Raw genomic sequence first — 15169 nt, 5'->3', positions numbered from 1 at the left:
CAGCTGTCTCTATGGCAACTGGGAGCTAGCTACCGCCTCTTAAAGGGCCATCAACCCATTTCAGTAAACACCCAGACCCTGGAAGAATTGGTAGGAACTGTGGCTTCTGCGGCTCAGCCCAAGCCTGAGGTATTGTCCAGCAGAGGGAGCATTTGACATTCTTAGGAGGCAGGGGGGGATGACATGGATGATTAGAATGACCTTACAAGTGTACTTTTTTTTTTTTAAACTGGGTTTGATTATTTATTTATTTATTTATTTTGCGGTACGCGGGCCTCTCACTGCTGTGGCTTCTCCCGTTGCGGAGCACAGGCTCCGGACGCACAGGCTCAGCGGCCATGGCTCACGGACCCAGCCGCTCTGCGGCATGTGGGATCTTCCCAGACCAGGGCACGAACCCGTGTTGGACTCTCGGCAGGCGGACTCTCAACCACTGCGCCACCAGGGAAGCCCTACAAGTGTACTTTGAAGTTCAATTCTTACTGGGATTGTAATTAGAACCAAAACATTTTTAAAAAAACCTTAAGTTTTACTATATTTATATGTTTACATTTATTAGATTGCATTAAAAGTACTTGGGAAGCTGGTTTGTCAATTTCTTAAAAAAATTTTTTAGAGAATTATTTTTACTTATTTTTCCCAATCAATTGCTTTTGGCAATTTCAATTGCCACTGAGCAGTCCAGTGGTTAAGACTCTGCGCTTCCACTGCAGGGGGCAAGGGCTTGATCCTTGGTCGAGGAACTAAGATTCCGCATGCCACGTGGCGAGGCCAAAAAAACCCCAAAGAAAACCCAATCAACTGCTTTTAAAAAGGAAGTAGAATATATAGAATGAATAAATATGGCATAAACATATTTATGGCAGTTTTAATTTTGTAAAGAGAACCAATTATTAATTAAAGCCTCCTTAAAAGTTAGTAATAACATTAGATAGATTTATGATTAGAATGATATGGCTAAGTTGAACTTAAAAGTTTTAAAAATGCTTATGTTTTAAATTTTGCATTTTAAGAAATTGAGTTCTAATTTTTTTTAATTTATTTATTTAATTTATTTTTAGTTTTGGCTGTGTCGGGTCCTCGTTGCTGCGTGCAGGCTTTCTCTAGTTTGGGCGAGCAGGGGCTACTCTTCGTTGTGGTGTGAGGGCTTCTCATTGCAGTGTCTTCTCTTGTGGAGCACAGGCTCTAGGCACGCGGGCTTCAGTGGTTGTGGCACTTGGCCTCAGTAGTTGTGGCTTGCGGGCTCTAGAGCACAAGCTCAGTAGTTGTGGTGCACGGGCTTAGTTGCTCCGTGGCATGTGGGATCTTCCTGGACCAGGGCTCGAACTCGTGTCCCCTGCATTGGCAGGCGGATTCTTAACCACTGCGCCACCAGGGAAGCCGTGAGTTCTAATTTTTAAAAGCCAAAATGAATTCTGCACTTGAGCCACCGCCAGTGGCATTAAGAAAACTCACAACTGCTTTAGGAAGTAGTCTGTTAGTTCCTCAAAACGTTAAATGTGGAGTTACTATATGACTTAGCAATTCCATTCCGGGGTATACACCCAAGAGAATTGAAAACATCTGTCCACATAAAAAACTTATACACAGATGTTCATAGCATCATTATTCAGAATAGTCAAAAAGTGGAACACTCATCTGTTCATCAACTGATGAATGGATAAACAAAACGTGGTGTATATATATATAATGGAATATTATTCAGGCATAAAAAGGAGTGAAGTACTGACATATGCTAGAATATGGTTGAACCTTGAAAATATGTTGAGTGAAAGAAGCCAGTCACAAAAGACCACATATTGTATGATTCCATTTATATGTGTAAATGTCCAGCACAGGCAAATCTATAGAGACAGAAAGTAGATCAGTGGTTGCTTGATGTGGGGGAAGGGTGGAGGCATGGAGGCAGGGAGTGGCATCCACTGGGGACAGGGTTTCTTTTGGGCATGATGAAAATGTTCTAAAATTAGACTGTGCATATACTAAAACCCACTGAATTGTATACTTTAAAAGGGTGAATTTTGTGGTAGGTAAATTATATCTCAATAAAGTTAATAAAAATCGATGATTTAAATAAAATCTAAGAGAAAAAAGCAAACCCTATTGCTTTCATATGTGAATTACATAAATTTTTTTTTTTTTTTTTTTTTTGTACGCGGGCCTCTCACTGTTGTGGCCTCTCCCGTTGCAGAGCACAGGCTCCGGACGCGCAGGCTCAGCGGCCATGGCTCACGGGCCCAGCCGCTCCGCGGCACGTGGGATCCTCCCGGACCGGGGCACGAACCCATGTCCCCTGCACCAGCAGGCGGACTCTCAACCACTGCGCCACCAGGGAAACCCTGAATTACATAAATTTTAACAAAATCTTTTTGATTTGGACAAAGTTTAAAAAAAAAAGAAGCAGGGACTTCCCTGCCGGTCCAGTGGTTAAGACTCCGTGCTTATACTGCAGGGGGCGCGGGTTTGATCACAGGTCTGGGAACTAAGGTTCCACATGCTTTATGGCCAAAAAAAACCAAGAAGCAAACTGCTCTTTTTTAGATGCTCTTTAAGGGGTGCCCACATAGTCCCCCTCCTTATTGTGTCCCCCCGCCCTGTCCCAGCTATTCTGGACTCCTGGCCTGAGGGAAAAGTTGCTCCCTGAGCCCTCTACCCTTTAGAGTTCTCCTGTCACCAGTGGTCCCCCTAACCTCCCCTTGGTCAGGCTCCTCTACCTGCATAGGACCCCCACCTGCCTGTCCTCACAGGCTCCCACCTCCTGGGAGCCCATGTTCTCAACTCTCTCACTCCCCTCAGATTCCTTCCTGCTTGATGCTGGCTGTTTCCTGCTAGCTGCTTAGAGGAGAAAGCATTTTGGAAAAGTGGATCACAGAAGGATCAACATCCAGTTTGTTGTCTATTTTTTTAACCATCTGGAAGAGATCTGTTAAGGACCCTTGTTACCATCCCCCCTTAGGGCCTGCTACGCCAGGGGAATGATGCTCTGGAGTGGTTGACATACTAGCTGTGTGGCTGTGTTGGGCAGGTACACCTTTCTGAGCCTGTGACATGGGCAGCCTGTTCCCTCCCAGCAGCTGGGGTTGGCATCTATTGAACAACAACCACTACCGTAGAGAGGGTACCCTATATGCTGAGCTCTGCAGGTAGTAAGTCACTTAATCCTCACAATCAGCTTCTAAGGTGGTGTTAGCATCATCCTCATTGGACAGGTGAGAAGTGGAGGCACAGAAAAGTTCAGTAACTTGTCCAAGGTCACCCAGTTAATAAATGGAAGGTGTGGACTCCAACCCAGATGGGCTGGCTTGAGCCCATGTTCTTAATCACTTTGCCCTACTGTGCCTGATAGACTAGCACTAAGTTTATTAATAACAGTGAGAGGAAAAAGAGGCTGCTGTTCACTGAACACTGTTGTGCATCTCATTTGGGTCTCCCACCCACTCCAGAAGGAGGCTCGGTGACATGAGTCCCATGTTTGGAGTTACCCACGGAGTGTCAGAATTTGTATTCAAATCCAGACCAGTGCAAGTCCTCTCTCTTTCTTCCACCTTGTCCTGCCTTTGGCCCAAGCTTAGGGTTTACTGACCATCAGAGTTAGCTTCCCACCTGCTTTCAAAGGCTCCATTGGTGTCCAGGGCCTGGGAGGACTAGGACAACCCCTCACCAACACACACACGTGGACACACAGGGCTCTTCTACAACTTATCCTGTTCTCTGTCCTTCCTGGGAACTTCTAAGGCTGCCCCTCCCTTTCTCCTTTTCTGTGATTTAGAAAAAAAAGAGAGACAGCCTGTGATTCAGGGAAAAACGAACTGCCTACAGGATTTTAAAAAAAAATTAATTTATTTATTTTATTTATTTATTTTTGGCTGCGTGGGGTCTTCATTGCTGCACGTGGGTTTTCTCTAGTTGCGGCGAGTGGGGGCTACTCTTTGTTGCCGTGCACAGGCTTCTCACCGCGGTGGCCTCTCCTGTTGTGGAGCACGGGCTCTAGGTGCGCGGGCTTCAGTAGTTGTGGTGCGCAGGCTCTAGAGCGCAGGCTCAGTAGTTGTGACGCACAGGCTTAGTCGCTCCGCGGCATGTGGGATCTTCCCGGACCAGGGCTCGAACCCGTGTCCCCTGCATTGGCAGGCGGATTCTTAACCACTGCGCAACAAGGGAAGCCCCAGGTTATTATTATTTTTAAAAATTAATTAATTAGTTTATTTTTGGCCGCCTTGGGTCTTCCTTGCTGTGCATGGGCTTTCTCTAGTTGTGGCGAGCAGGGGCTACTCTTTGTTGCGGTGCACGGGCTTCTCATTGCAGTGCCTTCTCTTTTTGTGGAGCACGGGCTACATCTAGGCACACGGGCTTCAGTAGTTGCAGCACGCCGGCTCAGTAGTTGTGATGCACAGGCTTAGTTGCCCTGCGGCGTGTGGGATCTTCCCAGACCAGGGATCGAACCTGTGTCCCCTGCATTGGCAGGCGGATTCTTAACCACTGTACCACCAGGGAAGTCCCCCCCAGGTTATTTTTTAAGCTACGTATTATTCAAACACCTTTGAGGCCATGTGTGTACCTCCATTTCTTCTCTATAATGAATTATGACACCAGAAATCACATGTAGCATTTTCCAAAGTGACTTCATATGCCTTTCTCGTCTAACTCTTCTAATAGCCTCCAAATAAGTGGCCTTGTTGGTGAAAGTTTTTTGTTTTTTTGTTTTTTTGTTTTTTTTTTTGGTGAAAGTTTATGAGTTTGCTGCCTTGCATCATTTCTGGTATCAGCCTCCCTATTCCTCTGGGGGACACTTTCCCCACTCTCGGTGCACTGTGTTTCAGTTGGGTCTGACACTGCCTTTCCAGGTGTGGTCACGTGACCTAACCTGGCCAGTCAGAGAAGCCCATTCCCCTAACTCCTATGATTGGTTCAGCATTGGGCACATAATCCAAGCTGAACCAATGAAACTCAATCCCTGGGGCTATTAGAGGTTCTGCTATGTTTGATGAACTAGTAGCCCATAAACCTGGAACTTCTAGAGACCATCTTTCCATTACAGGGAGAAAGACTGACAGAGAGCGATATCACTATAGAAGAAAGCAGAGCTGAATGATGAAGATGCCTCTGAATCCCTGGATCCATTCATGCCTGAAATCACCATGACATAATCCTACACTTCTCAATTTCATGACCTGATAAATTTCCCTTTTGGTTTAAGCCCCTTTCAGTTGCGTGTTTGTCACTTGCACTTGAGAGGGTTATGTCTCATTCAAGGTTGTCATCTCCACTGGAAGGTGAAGAAACTGAGGTCCAGGAAGTTACTTGCCCAAGGTCCTTGGATGTTGAGTAACAGAGCTGGGACTGGAACCCAAGTCTCTAAGGCCAGTTGTCACTCCTGCTGTTCTGCAAAGAATAGGTGTCCTGGTTATTGCTGGTCAGTGCTGGCTCCAGGAGAAATATGTGCCATTTTTCAGGACAGATGCTCCAGTGGGAGGATCAGCCAAGGCCTTGGGAAAATGCTTCACCAAGCCCTAGAGAACCGTTACCAATTGTCCCTTGAAGCTGGGCATACCCAGAGTGACCTGGCCCTGGGGCTTGCCCAGTCAAGAGACAATGACAGAGCACAGAGACTGCCCTTTTTCAGGAAGGTGAGGCCCACGGCTCCTTCCCTCACCCCCACCCCAGGTGCAGCCCTGAGCCAGGATAGTGAGGACCAGTGCCAAGGTCCTTGGCTTGGGGTGAGGGGTGCCAAGAGGAGAGGCTGAGCTGTGGCCAGGGGTGGCCCCAGGAAATGTGGAGCTAAGCCAGTGCTTCCCAGTCTTCAGCCACACCAAGGCCACCTTTAAGAATTCTGCCATAAGGACCTCCCTGGTGGTCCAGTGTTTAAGAATCCGCCTTCCAATGCAGGGTACGTGGGTTCGATCCCTGGACAGGGAACTAAGATCCCACATGCCACAGGGCAACTAAGCCCATGCGCCACAACTGTTGAGCTTGGGCACCTCAACAAGAGAGCCCTCGCACTCTGGAGCCTGAGTGCCACAACTAGAGAGCCTGCCTGCGGCAACTAAGACCCAACGCAGCCAAATAAATAAATAAATATAAAAAAAGAATTCTGCCATAGCCAAGTGTCACCTTTACTTTGTATTTTCCTATTTCAATAAATGCAAGCACACTTTGGAGATATTTCAGGTTCGGTTCCAGACCATCGTAATAAAGCAAATACTGCAATGAAGGGAGTCACACACAAAAATTTTTTCCCAGTGCCTGTAAGAGCTTTGTTACACTATACTGTAGTCTATTAAGTGTGCAGCAGCATTATGTCTAAAAAAAACAATGTACATACCTTAATTAAAAGTATTTTATTGCTAAAAAAATGCTAATCATCATCTGACAATGCAGGGTTGCCACAAGCCTTCAATTTGTAAAAAACCTAATATCTGCAAAACACAATAAAGCAGAGTACAGTAAAAGGAGATATGCCTGTACCTTTAATCACTTTCATGAATTGAAAACTGGTGTCGCTTGTCAAAAATATTGACCTCGAAGATAAACACAATGAACACAAAATGATGTTGTTAAACTTTAACTCAAGATAGTTACCCTAGACTGCCGACCTGGAGTCTGGCTGTTAGTTAGGCGTTAAAGGGAGGCCAGCACCAAGGCCTTGCCGTTGAAGCACATTCACTGCTGTGCGGTGACCAGGTAAAGCTCTCTCTCCTGTGGCCAGCGGTACTCCTGTTCATCTCAAGCTTTGGAAAACACCGAGGTAGGCAAATTGTAAACCCTGGACAAATGCTCACGAGCCATGGAAGAGTATATTTAGAGCACCGTTTCTGCCCAAAGCTCTGGAAGAGCAGTCACTCCAAGTAAGCAAGAACTGTAACCCAGACAGGAAAATGGAACAAGCAATAAAGACAAGACCACTGAGGGATCAAGCCTCGGTTAAATCATTCATTCATTCAACATTTATTGAGCGCCTACTGTGTGCCAGGCACCGTGCTAGGCGCAGAAATACAGAGATGCATAAGATACAGTCCATGCCCTGAAAGGTTCACAGTCTAGAAGGGGAGACAAACATGTAAACAACTAAAATACAGTATGATAAGTGCCACAACCGAAGAAGCATTTACAAAGAGGAGAGGTAGCCTGGAGGGGGAGGGGCATGGGGGTGGTCTTCCTGGAGGAGGGGGCCTTTGAGGGGGATTGTGAGAGACGAATAGGTGTTTGCCAGGCAGACAAGGCAGGAGGAGCAGGGTAATAGCATTCCATTCTGAAGAAACAGCACGAGCGAAGGCACAGAGGCGTGAGCTGCATGTTTTGAGGGGCAGGGAGCTCTATTCTGGCGGTATTGCTGAAGTTGGTTCCAGAGGCTGTGGCGGGAGAGGAAGGCAGAGGCAGGATGATGAGGAGAAACTGAGAGCAGGAGACATCTCAGAGGCGCCCCAGAGGAGAGCAGAGCCCGAGGGAAGGAAGGCTTCCACCCAGGAAGAGAAGGCTCCTGGCTGACCCAAGTTACGCCCGCTTGAGGACCATCGGAGTCCTCACTGCAGCCCCAAAGGGACAGGACCCCAGGCCAGAGGAGGAGCTGAACTGAGGGAGGGCTGAACAGAGGGGAAGGGCCCAGGCTTGGGGTCCTGGAAGCTGCCACTCATTTGAGAGCTCTCCGCCCCCGGACGTCTGATTTCTGCTCTCTGCTGCGCAGATCCCCTGCTCCCACCATGATGGGGCCAGGGGCCAAGTGAGAAATGACCTGGGAATGTCTTTGGCCAACTGCAAAGGGCAAGATGAATGGCTTTACTAACTAAAAGAGGAAAGGGTTGAGGATAAAGCAGGAGTTCCTCAGAATACGGGCCATAATGAGAAAACCAGAGTGGCCCTGGTGGACGATGGCTCTCTGGTCCCCTGGGGAGGAGGGGCCCTGTTGGCCCAGGGCAGGGGCAGAGGCCAGCGGGCAGGACCAGGCCAGCTGTGCAGGGAGCATGTGTGACCTACAAGTCTGTGGGGCTGCAATCCCAGCCTCCTGGTGTCTCCTCAGCCTGAGGTCAAGTTTCCTTGGCAACCAGGATCCTCCGCCTCCCAGGCAGTAGGGGAGTCACCGAGGCAGAGATTGTCCACAGTCAGGCTTCCAGCCCTTTCCTCTTTCTCAGAAATGAAAAATGCCTTCATGGGGGCCGGGTGGAGGCGGAGCAGGGAGGCTGGGGGAGGAGGGGCAGACTCTGAGTAAACCAGAGCCCAGGTGCCCCTCTGAGTGACCACTTTTCCAAGGCACCACACCTCAGGCCACTTTGAGGGAGTGAGTTTCTTTCCCTACCCTGGATGGGAGGAGGGGGAACATGGACTCAACCTGTTCATGGCTCCTGCTGCCCTGAGTTCAGAGGCTACAGTGAGAGTGAGGCCTCTTCAGCCTCACCGCCGTCACAGGAGCAGGGGAAGGGAGGAGGGGAGGCTCCCGATTAGCTCTGCCCTCGATCACTCAGCCTCACCCCACGGAGTCTCCAGGCCTTCCATCAGCCCCCTTCCTCTCGGTCTCAGGGTCTCACTGCCTTGTCCCTCCTCTCCCCCTGACCCGGGTCGGGGAGTGGTGCCGGCTTGATGGAGGTGGTGGTGGAAGCAGTGAGAGGGAAGGTGTGGTGTGGGCCATGATGGGTGGCTTCCCCACCACGGGGTGGTGGGGGCTGGGCTGGGCTGCGGTGGGGTCACTTGCTCTTGTGCACGTCCTTCAGCTGGCGGAGCTTCTCCAGGAGCTGGGCCCGGGAGTAGCCATTGTCTCCCGTGGGGCCTGGGCCTGGCCCCAGAGCCTCCTGCAGCACCAGGCAGTGCGTCCTCAGAAACGGGTTATAGGAGCGCTCCTCTCCCAGGGTGGACGGGCACTGTGGGGGGAGACGCACTCGGGTTTGGTGGGGAGGATCTGGAAAATAGACCCAACAAGGGAAGACCCCCCCGCACCGCCCCATCCCATGGTCCAGAAGTTCTCACTGGAAGGCCCTTGTGCCAAATATGTCAGAGCTCTGGAGAGGGCTCTGCAGGGCCCGCAGGGATGAGACCTCTCTCAAGAGTGCCCTCGGCCCCTCCTGGACCCCAAGCCCCGCACCGTGCTCCTGCGTTCCATCCGCTGCCTCTGCACCCACTGCATCTTCCTCTCCCGGGCCATGTTCTCAGGCTCCACCACGCCTGCAAAGCCCAGGTTCTCCTCCGCGTACTCGTGGCCTAGGGATGGCCATGGGGGCCAAGACACAGGGCAGAGTGAGATGGGTGGTACGGTCAGAAAAAGTCCTCCCCACCCGCAGGCCTATGGGTACCTGACGACTGGGGAGGAGGGGCAACGCTTCCAGAAAAGCCCCGACCACATGGAGCTGTTGCTCTAAATGTGGGCACAAGTCAGCCATGAGTGAAGAGCCCGAAGTTCAGGGGGGAAAACCACCAGACCTGGAGCCAGAAGACCTGCATTCTAGCCCGTCTGGCTCTGCCCAGCTGTGCGACCTCAGTCAAGTCATGGCACTTCTCTGAGCCACAATGTTCTCCTTTGGCAAGTGGGGAAAATAATAATGCCACTATAAAATCATGTGTTCCTGGTGCCTGGAACAGGGCCTGGTACACGTTAGGTGCTCAATAAAGTATTTGTTGAATGAATGAATGGATGCATGTATGTTCTGAGGATTAACTGAGATATGAGTAAATGTGTTTTAGAAACTATGGATATGCAATGTACACATGCACGTACGTATGGATGGATGGATATTCCATGTACGTGCATATGGATGATGGATGTGCAGTGTGTGGATGATGGATGCAGGCAATGACCCATGCAGAGTGGATTTAGGGCCCCTCTTTGCTCGTTAAGCAAAGGCAATTTTCTGTTCTAGGCTTTGGCTATGAAAAATCAGCCATCTCCCAGGGATGCTCTGGGGCCTACAGGGCTCCCAAGAGACTGTGGGCTGGTTGCCAGGGAAGCAGAGGCCTTACAGAGCCAGTTCTGCAAACAGAAGGGAGCTCTGCCCCCACTGCTAGAGTTGGCTCCCATGAGCCACCAGAGGTGGAGCTGTATCCCCTCTGGGCCAGGAGCTGAGTCGGCTGGGACTCTGGGGGTGTGAGGGGCTAGGAGGAGAGGGAGGGGCACCTCACCAGGCCACAGCAGAGTGTCGTCCCCCAGCCCCAGCACGGTGTCCAGTGAGCTCAGCATGGTCTCTGCGGTGCCCTCAAAGGTCCGTCCTGGTAGGGTCAGAAGGTATGTGTAAGGTACAAGAACCACACAGCACGGTAAGGTACATGAAAAGGGTGGGGACCAGCTTGTACAGCTGGGGCTGGCCACCAGCCTTCAGCCGTGCCCCTGCCATGCCCACTTCCCTGGCATCTATGCCGTCCCTCCCTCTGGGAGCTGGGCCCAAATATTCAACCGCAACCGAGCCCACTTGAAGGCCTCCGTTGCACATATTGACATGTGGATAGAGGGGGCTGCAGAACCTTCAGGCTGAGTTCTACGGCTCCAAGCCCACTTGATATAGGGCTGCTCTTTTCCATAGAGCACTTCTTTCTTTGTCTGTGCTGTCTTTGGGACTCCACGCACCTTGGGACCTGTGATCCTCCCACCCACAGGATCACCCTCTCCCTCAGGGGTTCTCAAGTTTTTGTAACTAGTCTTGCCAGTCACTGTATCAGAGAACAAGGCTCCACCCAGTGGAAACAAACGCCCTTCGAGGTCTCTACTCAGTTACAGGCATCGTCTCACTCTGTCCATCCCCTGCGGGAAGTCGTGAGGATATAAAAGAAAAATCGAGGTAACAAAGGTGGGAGTAACTGCCGAGGCAACATGTGTACTGAAACCAATGTTTTCATGCATTGCGTGGAGCTGTGGCTGTCCTTGGGCCCCTGCTCTGGCCTCTCTCCCTCCCTCTTGTCCCCCCTCCTCCCTCTTCCCTTTTGGGGGACTCACCACAGCCAGAGAGGAAGAGCAGGTCCCCTGAGAAGAGGCAGGAGGGACCCTTATAGGGCTCCCCATCCAGCAGGTAGACCAGATGGCCTTGTGTGTGGCCAGGGGTGGCCAGAGCCTGGATCTGAAGCCGTCCCACACTAACCACATCTTGATGACACAGGGGACTGAGAAGCGAGGCAAGAGTGGAGAGAAGGCTCTAGAGCTTGTGCCATGCTGATCCTCCCTCCCCCGCCCTGCCCAGGCCCAAGGGAATGGGTGATGTACAGGAGGGGGGCTTCCCCACCAGAGAGAGGAGGCACCTCCAGTGCCCAGGACTTCAGATCCAAGCCCTCCTGCTTCCTCTTTTGGGGACTATGGCTGGATCGGTTGGGGGATGGGCAGTGGCAGTCTTCAGATGGGCTGTGATCTACTCTCTAAGGGCCAGGAAGGGCATCAGCAAAGATCCACCTGCTGATACCCCTGAAACATGTGACTAGAGGATGGGGGGTGAGGGGAAGGGCCCACAAGGGCCATCCCATCCCTGGGTCAGGGACTTACTGGGTGAGGTGGGGGATGCCGTCCTGAGGGCTCCCATACACCCGACAGTCCTGGTGCCGCCGGCTGAGGTCACGGTTCCCTCCACTGTGATCCCTGTAGGATGGCACAGACAGGCAGGGCCTTTAAGGGGCAACTGTACTGGGCCTCCTGCCTCCTTCTTCCCCAAGCATCTCCAGGCCTCTGCGCCCTGGGACTCCTGGCTTCTGGACTGAACCTAGCTGTCCACACCTCTTCTGGCCTTAGTTCAAGCTGTCTCCCTGCTCAGAATGTTGTCCCAACAACTTGCCACCCCTCCCCTCATCACCAACTCATGCCAACTGATCTTCTGGACTCTCAGCTCCAGGGTCATCGGCCTCTAATTCCTCCAAGTGGATCCGATCACACCCTCCCTGGTGCCCCTGCCCCTGTACCCTGTGCCAACTGTCACAGTTGTTATTGCTTGTCGTCGTTGTACACTTTCATACAGGGCTGTCTCCCCTGTTGGACTATAACCTCCTTGATGGAAGAGATCACGAGGTTTGCCCATGCCCGGCACACACGCCCACACGGAATGGAAGGTAAATGCCTGCCCTGCCCTCCTCTGGCGCTTCAGAAGCCTGATAAGTAGAGCAGTGGGAGACCCGCCCCTCCCCCTCCCCCTCTGCTGGTGCGCCAGTGACTTCATGAGGATGGTGTCCACCCATCCTGACTTCTTGACTCTCAGCCCAGCCTGTTCTCACGGGACCCAGTCCTGGCAAGCCCAGCCGGGGCAGGGGCCAGCCAGGGAACATGATCTGCACCCAGACCTCCCACCTCAGCCCCTTACCAGTGCTTGTGGGTGCAGAGAATGGCAACCAAGTTAACGCCCTCCTTTTCAATGGAAGCCTAGGGGAGAGAGGCGGCAGTGAGACTGAGGAACAGGATGCAGAGGGAAACAGGGGCGTGGGTGCTGGGTGGAGAGGAGAGGAGAGGAGAGGCGAGCAGGGAGAGATGAGGGACAAGGAGGCGATGAAGCCAGGGAATGAGAAGGGGGTGGGGAAGAGAGGGCCGGGTAAAGGGGGGCAGCTGAGCCCCAGCCTGGGCACAGGCGAGAGGGAGATTTGTGGAGAGGGTAGACACACAGACACACGCACACACAGATCAATAAGTAACAAGAGGGAATGATAAAGATGCCCAGACACGACAGACAGCGGCGAGGAGAGAAGAGCGAGGGTCAGAAAGGGGGCCACAGAGAGTGAGAGGCAGAAGGAAACTCCCTAGACCCACAGTCCCGGGTCAGCATCACTTGCCCTCTGGCTCTGATTCCCCCACTGCTGCCCTCCCCCTTTCCCCCGGCCATGCCCTGACACTGAGCCGCTCCCCATGGTGTGTTTGTGGGGGTCTCTTTGTGCACATGTGTGTCAGGGTCTGTGTGTGAGTGCACATGGAGGGGGGCACATCCCATTGGCAGAGGGCAGGGTCAGCCTCTCTCTAGCAAGGAGAAGCTGCCAGTCCTCAAGGTGACCCCAGGTACCCCTGACCCCATCCTCCCCTCACCTGTACGGCCTGAGGGTCTGAAGGGTCCACAGCCACAGCCAGCCGGGCCTGGGTGTCGATGATGAGGTAGCTGTAGTTGTCTGAGAGGACGGGGATAGGAAGCACCTTGACTCCTGGGGAACAAAGATGGGCTATGGGCAGGGTGATGGGGCGGGGAGCCCAGCAGTCGGGGGTATGAGATGGGGAGTAGGCTGGGAGGGTGGCCACGGCTTGGGGTGATGCTGGCCCGGCGTGGCCAGAGCTCACCATTGAAGAGGCGGGGCTGGGTTCTGGAGTGGCCTTTGGGGTAGCGATTCCGAGCCCTGCGCAGCTGCTGGCGGTAGAAGAGGTACCCGAGCCAGGTGCGGGTGTACAGGCTGTACCTGCAGGACGGGACGTCTGTGCTCAGCCCTGCCCCTTGAGCCCAGACCCTCCGTGAAGCCCAGGTCCCACGTCTCCACTCCCTCAGTCACCCCATGAGTCAATGCAACTCCACCATCGCTTACCGTGTGCTGACTGTTTGCCCTGCTCAGTACTCAGGACAAGATGGAGAATGAGACAGAAACACCCCCAAGCTCACCAGGGCAAGATGTGAGCTGAGGAATCCATAGAAGACAACCGAGGGTGAGGGGTTTATTCAGTGAAAGGGGTGTAGGAGTTAGGAAGCTGCAATGATGTGGGAACAGTATTTCAGGAAGAGCAGCGGTGTGTCTCAATCATGCCCGGGGCTTGCTGAAGACCAGATTCTTGGGCCCCATCCCAGTATTTGAGACTCAGCCAGTCTGCGGTGGAGCCCAGGAATTTGCATTTCTAACAAGCTCCAGCTGATGCAGATGCGGCTGACCCAGGGACCACAACTCTGAGAACAACTGGGGTAGAGGAAACAATAGGCCAAGGCCCAGAGGCAGCAGACAGCAGGGTTGACTTAGGGAAAGTGTAGAAGGTTCTGTTTGGCTGTTTGGTGGAGGAAGCAGGCAGTGGTGAGGCTGGATGAGCTGACCACACTCCCTCCCTCCACCTGCCCCCATTCCAGGCCATCCCAGGCTACACAGTGCAAAGGGGGCATGAGGAACAGAGGGGACTTGTGAGTGACAGAGTCCCCCAAATACAGGATGCCACCACGCAGGGCTGGCTTCACAGGTGTGCGAGCCGGCAGTCACATAAGGCCCCGCACTTGGTATGATGCTCTGCTGTTGCCATCTTGAAACTCTTAATGATTTTCTCTTTGAACTTGTGTCTTGTAAGTGAAGTCTGATGGGACAATGGAACGTGCATGCGAGCAGAGGTGATACACATAACATCACGACATATGTCTGCTCCGTCCCCGCTGCCCCTCACACACCGTGTTCGCGATGGCCGTGAGCACAGAACTCTGGTGGACCCTCTATGTGTGGAAATTCAAGGCCCAAAGTGAATACAGGTGGGTGTACATCTATGACTGAGTAAAGGGTGGGGTGGTGGGCACTGGCTGGCCCGTAAGCCACACTTTGGGTTCAAATTAGAATTTGCTGGAAATGCATCAAGAAGGCAATGGTGTTCTAAGAAACACAAATGATCAAGGAACCCTACCACATCCTTTCTTATCATGTTGCTTCCCTGTATGACCCCACCACTGATGCTGCAAACGATGCTGCTCCGGAAGGAAAGGGAAAGAGGCAGCCAATCTGTCCTTCTCCTTCCAGCCCTTCCCGCTCATCAGGAAGCTGAAAGCAGAGAGAGCCGGTAGAAGGTGCACGTATCAAGAAGTGAAATAAAAACAGCTGAGGTAGTTCGGTGCCACATTTCCACCGTTCTGGTCAGAACATAACACATATCCACGTACATGCTAAGAAACATGAGTTATGTAGTTTCGGGGATCCCACATATGAGTTAAATGTTCTTATATTTGCATTTAAAAGTGGCACTGCATGATATATCATGAATGGCATAATTCATGCTAATAATTAAGATTTTAAGTACTCCTCTACTCAGAATGACATTAAGTGGCAAATTAAAAACATCATGGCAAGGGCTGGGCTTCCCTGGTGGCGCAGTGGTTGAGAGTCCGCCTGCCGATGCAGGGGACACGGGTTCATGCCCCGGTCCGGGAAGATCCCACATGCCGCGGAGCGGCTGGGCCCGTGAGCCATGGCCGCTGAGCCTGCGCGTCTGGAGCCCGTGCTCCGCAACGGGAGAGGCCACAACAGTGAGAGGCCCGTGTACCGCAAAAAAAAAAAAATCACGGCAAGTCAG

The 15169-nt window shown here is 52.2% G+C and overlaps 1 protein-coding gene across 2 annotated transcripts in view; it reads right to left on the bottom strand.

The window, feature by feature from the left end:
- Window positions 1-6918: 6918 nt before the first annotated feature.
- Window positions 6919-15169, bottom strand: part of PNKD (PNKD metallo-beta-lactamase domain containing) — a 20170-nt gene continuing 11919 nt past the window's right edge. The window contains exons 2-9 of one of the 2 annotated variants that reach the window (XM_081243039.1): window positions 13205-13320; window positions 12959-13071; window positions 12249-12307; window positions 11444-11536; window positions 10907-11070; window positions 10099-10185; window positions 9068-9183; window positions 6919-8846 (exon numbers count right to left, since the gene is read on the bottom strand). In XM_081243039.1, the coding sequence (XP_081099165.1) occupies window positions 8673-8846; window positions 9068-9183; window positions 10099-10185; window positions 10907-11070; window positions 11444-11536; window positions 12249-12307; window positions 12959-13071; window positions 13205-13320 (922 nt within the window). In that variant the 3' untranslated portion in view covers window positions 6919-8672. The remainder of the gene's footprint in view (window positions 8847-9067; window positions 9184-10098; window positions 10186-10906; window positions 11071-11443; window positions 11537-12248; window positions 12308-12958; window positions 13072-13204; window positions 13321-15169) is intronic. The other variant, XM_081243040.1, reaches the window with a different exon arrangement.

The sequence above is a fragment of the Mesoplodon bidens genome, assembly GCF_964165515.1.
Source record: "Mesoplodon bidens genome assembly, chromosome: 8".
NCBI lineage: Eukaryota > Metazoa > Chordata > Mammalia > Artiodactyla > Ziphiidae > Mesoplodon > Mesoplodon bidens.
This window is presented reverse-complemented; position numbering and strand designations above follow the sequence as displayed.